The sequence below is a fragment of the Physeter macrocephalus genome, chromosome 20 (genome assembly GCF_002837175.3).
Source record: "Physeter macrocephalus isolate SW-GA chromosome 20, ASM283717v5, whole genome shotgun sequence".
Taxonomy (NCBI): Eukaryota; Metazoa; Chordata; class Mammalia; order Artiodactyla; family Physeteridae; genus Physeter; species Physeter macrocephalus.
Genome location: NC_041233.1, coordinates 107,387,669 through 107,393,165, shown reverse-complemented (window position 1 = coordinate 107,393,165; position 5,497 = coordinate 107,387,669). Strand labels below are relative to the sequence as shown.

Genomic DNA, 5,497 nt, shown 5'->3' with positions numbered 1-5,497 from the left:
ATTTAGCCCAATGAAACCATTCATACTTTTCAATGGACATTTTCCGTATAGGATAATAGGCTACAAATTGAGCCTCTTCCCCCCGCGAAGAGAGAGCCCGAGGGGGGGCGAAAAGAAAGGCGGCGACGTGGTCAGGGAGTAGGGGGGAGCGTCGCGTGCCAAAGACCTGCGGGAGGGGCGAGGCGGGAGCCTCTTGTGCCCGCCGCAGCCCCACACCTGCCGGGATGTCCGGACAAATAAAGCGGTGTAAACAAAAAGGGGGGAGATGGACGTGTCACCAAGTCGTGTGAGAAAAGCCTGGGAACAAACGGGGCGCCTCCGTCTCCAAGAGCTCTCCCTTGAACCCGGCGGAACAGCCTATTAAAGGCTTACTTAATTACTTTAATGACTCTGGACAGGCTTTAAAACGCACTCGGCGCTGGGACTGCGGGCTTGCTGGGATTTGTAAACAGGCAATCGTGTGAGACTCAGCGGTGGGACTAAAGGAGGCGACACTGTTTTGTGAGGGCCCTCGCCCCCCGGCGCCCGCGGCCGCTGCGCCCCTGCGCTCGCTCGTCCGCCGGCGCAGGTTTACCGCCTCCTTCCCGCCCCGGCTGTTGCCATGCTAATGTTATTCCCCCGCCGGTCACGTGTCCTTTGAAGGGCCACGTGGATTAACAAAGCTGATCTGCCCCCAGCTCGCCCCCCTCGGCTGCTAATTTTTTTTTCTTAACTTTAAAAAAAAAAACTGATCTTGAATGCATGCATCCCCCAAACGCAGCTCCCCTAATCCTATGGAATAATTCAAGTCGTGAATGCACTTGGAGCCCTGGATGACCGCTTTATAAGGCAGCCCCTGGTAGTTGGCAGGCTGCAGTCTACCTGGGACACTCGAGGAGGCACACGAGGCGAAGAGTGGACGGGTGCCTCTCGCCACCGCCTCTCCCGAGGGCGCGTACTGACCAGAATGTCAGGAAAGCTCAAGGAACGCAAAGTGAGTCGGCTGAGCCCAGATGGCTCTTGCGCCAACAGGGTGGGGGCGTCTGACGCCCGCAGCACCACCTGGCTGGACCGACGGGCAGGGACATTATCACACGGGACTTCTCCCGGAGAGGAATCCTGAGTGGTTGGGGAAGGGGAGGAGGATAGAGAGAGGGGACGCCTCAGGCAGGCAGGAGCCCGCGCCTGGAGGCTGGTGGCCACCTCCCCATTGCCCTGGTGCTTCGCACAGCGGTGCGGCCCAGCGGACGTTGGAAGGGGAGCGCACCAGCGCGGGTGTGAGAAGGCAGAGCTCGTGTGACCCACTGTGGAGGGGCAGGGGCCTGGGGCGAGTCCCTGGGCAGCGTTGAGGGCTGGGAGACAGCTGTGCCAGCCGTGCCTTTCACGACTCTCTGGGCAAAGCCATCCTAAACGTACAAACCTCTGTTCGCAGAGAACCCCCGTTTCCCACAAAGTGATAGAAAAGCGGAGGAGAGACCGGATTAACCGCTGTTTGAACGAGCTGGGCAAGACGGTGCCCATGGCCCTGGCGAAGCAGGTAACGTCGGCGGCCGAGAAAACGGTGCCGGCGCTGGGGATCCTCTGCCGCCACTGCCGGCAGTGATGCCGGGAGTCTGGAGCCGGAGAGGGCCTTACACGTGTGGGCTCCCTTCCCGGGTGCCTGAGCGCTGAGTGAGCCCCGGGCGGCCCTCGCGCAGATCCGCAGCAGCGCCCCACTCGCTGGTCCTCTCCGGATCAAACCTTGCACCCCGCCTGCCCGGGTGGGCCGGCACCCGCTGGGCCGCTTCGAGGAGCCCTTCCTCCTTTTGCAGAGTTCCGGGAAGCTGGAGAAGGCGGAGATCCTCGAGATGACCGTTCAGTACCTGAGAGCCCTTCACTCCGCTGATTTTCCCCGGGGAAGGGAAAAAGGTGGGCGCGGGTTGCGCAAAGGGGAACCTGGACAGGGACCGTGCGCCCCACGGAGACCTGGGGGCGGGACCGGCAGTGAAGCGGCGCTCGCGAGAGGTCTCTAGCTCTCTGGATGCCGCCGGGGCGGGGGCGGGGGCGGGGGCGGGGTGGGAGCGGACTCCTGTGAAAGCTAGGCGGACTGGAGCACAGGTGTCTGGGGATACAGGTTCCGCGGCCTCCTCTCAGGTGGGGAGGGTGGGGTCAGACTCTTAAGGAAATGGAAGTCGCTAGCTGGCGTTTTTCCAGTCTCCAGAGTAACAAGAGGACAGGGCGGGCGTCCAACGGAAACTCCGGCCAGGAAACGTGATGGGAGGTGCTTGGCCCCCGCCTCGCGCTCCCGGTCGGAAAGGGCGCTCACAGTTTTTTTCTTTCTACGGTTTTTCTCGCCCCTCCAGCAGAACTGCTAGCGGAGTTTGCCAACTACTTCCACTACGGCTACCACGAGTGCATGAAGAACCTGGTGCATTACCTCACCACCGTGGAGAGGATGGAGACCAAGGACACCAAGTACGCGCGCATCCTCGCCTTCTTGCAGTCCAAGGCCCGCTTGGGCGCCGAGCCCGCCTTCCAGCCGCTGGGTTCGCTCCCGGAGCCGGATTTCTCTTATCAGCTGCACCCAGCGGGGCCCGAGTTCGCAGGCCACAGCCCTGGTGAGGCGTTCCCGCAGGGCGCGGCCCCGGGGTCCTTCCCCTGGCCACACGGCGCGGCCCGCAGCCCGGCGCTGCCCTACCTGCCCAGCGCGCCCGTGCCGCTTCCGAGTCCCGCGCAGCAGCACAGCCCCTTCCTGACGCCCGTGCAGGGCCTGGACCGGCATTACCTCAACCTGATCGGCCACGCCCACCCCAACGCCCTTAACCTGCACACGCCCCAGCACCCCGCGGTGCTCTGACGCCGACTCGTCCGCAGATTTCTTTGCGCTTCGGGCGCTGCCTGGGAGAAATACTGTATATTGTACAAGTGTAAATACGGTGCCAACAAAAGAGCTGGGTGGGGGAAGGCCAAAAGCGAAAGAGTCTTCTGAAGGATCTCCCCCCTGGCAATAAACGTTTTCTGAAGGTCCCAGAAAGATGGATTTCTTGTTACCTTCTGCTCTTCCAAAACCGCCCCCCTCCGAGGTGTTTCGGGCGCAAGGCTGATAGGGGCCATGGTGACGGCCCTCCGTAGTCTGGGTGGGGAAGGGGGCGGGTCGCTGCGGTGTCTGAGGAGGCGGGGAGGCTAAGTGGAGGGGTCGCTTCCAGGCTGGATTCGCGTTTCCCCCGGGGCTCCAGACCAGCACCTGCCTCGGGCGCACCTTGGGCATCTGCCTGGGGGAAGGGCAGACTCGAGGAACAGGGCCCTCAGCTCTCAGAAAATACAAATCGAAGGACCCTCCCCAAGCTGGCTTTGGCGGACTTTCGCCAGTTCCGACCTGGGCGCCCTTCCCTAACCCGGGACGAGGCCCCGGACACGCGCGCACCACCAGCCCGCTGGTCTGGAGCGCAACGAAACTCAGACCATCGGGATGCGTGACTAGGTTTACGGCCTCAACCTGTCTGGTAAAAAATATGTAGAGGAGGTAGCTTCCGAGTGTGGCTTAGAAACAACATCCGATGAAGTTTATCTTCGAATGACAACTACTCGTCGGCACCGAAGGGTTCAGGAAGCTGGAGTTGCCTCTGGCGCACAAATCAGCTCAGCTTCGGGGCCGCTGGGCAACGTGGTGAGAGGCCGGCAGCGGCCGGGTTGGGAGACGCGCTCCCCTAAAGGACTGTCCACATCCGGCCACTGGTGCGGCGTTGAGACGCTGGGTTCTTGGGCCTGCTGAGAAAGGCTTCTCCACCTTTTCCTGGGGGAGGGGGATTTTAACCTTCTCGCTCCACCCAGAACATTGGAAAGTTTGGGGGTCTAGGGAAGACTTGGCTAGTGATCTGTAAGGGGCTTGCAGTTTTCAACGACAATTCGATATGTCTTACCCACAAAACAGCAATACATTTAAAACAGCAACCTGAAATCAGGTTTTTCTAGGACCCAGAGAGCAAAATAAGCCTCACTGTTGTTTTATGTTAACTGGTAAAATGAACAAGGTAACCAACCCGTTAAAGATGTCTTTGTGAGAATTTAAAATTTTTCCTTCATTGATTTTCTTTTTTTGTTTCTGTCATTTCTTTTTGTTCCAGTTCCCTTTGATTCCCTTTAAATAAATAACTCAAAATTATGTAGCAGATTTTCCTGTTTCCTGAGGCCAGTTAGCTGAACTACAATTATTTGTCACTGCTCAGGTTAGCTGGAGTGCAATAAATTAACTTATTCCATTTCTGTGGACAGGGCTTAAGGGAGCTCTGACCTAGACTGTTTACTGAGGTCATGGAGTAAGATGGCCCACAGTTTATAAACCATCAAACTTGATTACAGAGACAAGACCAAAAAAATCACACACACACACACACACACACACACACACACACACACACACAGCCACTTCATTATGTTGTCCATAAAGTGAAACTTAAATGTGTATGTTCTGGGGGCAGGGAGAATCTATAAACTTTAGAAAAAGTCTTTCAAGTAAGGGGTTCTTGCCCTTACACGCACTATATATCACTACAATACTTATCTATAAAATGTGAGATGCAAACAAGTATCTCCTCCCTTATGAAATGATATAGTTGGAGCATGAAAGTCAGTGTAAGGTCAGGAGGCCACTGGGTAACAAATATATATTGAGCAATATGGGATGAAAACAAATTATGCAGAAATGGGAGAATGCATGGTGCCTATTATTGGAACACATGTCTTACACCCATTTTTATCAGCACTGGATACAGAATATGAAGGAAAGCCTTTCAGCCTTTTTTTCTCTGAGCATTAAGCCAATCTGAATTCCCTCTGGCAGTGAAGCATTAAAGATATAGTGTTACCCTGGAAATATAAATTATTAATATATTCAGCATTTTTGTCACTTCTCAACTGTTAACCAAATTAGACAAAACTTTCTTTTGCTAAGTAGATTTTCTCTTTGGGATTAGCTTTGGGAAAGCACAGGGCCACCATAGTAAAAACTTTGGTCATTTACATATAATTTTGCAAACTTCCACTGGCCCATGACAGTCTTTGTACCTCAAATGTTGGTATTCTTGATTTTTTTTTTCTTTCTCATTTAACTGTGGAGGATAAAACCCTGCTTTGGATTTACAATGACTTTAGGATAAAAGTCTCCCTCCCCTTTCTCTCCCTCCCCCTTTCTGTGTGTGTGTGTGTGTGTGTGTGTGTGTGTGTGTGTGTGTGTTGTGTCTTTTTCTGAAACCTTCTTCCAAAGTTCCAATTCTCCAGGCTTGGTGAAAAGTCAAACTTTGCAGAAGATTAAAAATGTCACTACAAAATGGAATGGATTTAAATCAGATTGTGACTTTAATGTGTTCTTCCTGTACTTTCTCTGACAACACATTACTTCCAACCTCTCTGTCCCAAGCCCCCCACCTACTCCCCCCTCTGTCTGAGTCTCTTATGCCCAGTCCCTCCACTCTTTCTTTTAAGTAAGTTGTATAGTAATGGTTTCCAAGAGAGGCTCAACCAAACCCAGAAATAACAAAAA

General features: G+C 54.7%; 1 protein-coding gene across 2 annotated transcripts; it reads left to right on the top strand.

Annotated features, from left to right (window-relative positions):
• The first annotated feature begins 946 nt into the window (after positions 1-946).
• On the top strand, positions 947-2,815 carry HELT (helt bHLH transcription factor). Of its 2 annotated transcripts, none has more exons than XM_024117348.1 (4): positions 947-973; positions 1,412-1,516; positions 1,791-1,887; positions 2,325-2,815. In XM_024117348.1, the coding sequence occupies exons 1-4, from the start codon at positions 947-949 to the stop codon at positions 2,813-2,815; spliced, it is 720 nt and encodes a 239-aa protein (XP_023973116.1). The 2 variants fall into 2 exon arrangements, with proteins under 2 accessions (XP_023973116.1, XP_007111375.1); XM_007111313.1 differs by having other exon boundaries at positions 2,322-2,815.
• Positions 2,816-5,497: the final 2,682 nt, after the last annotated feature.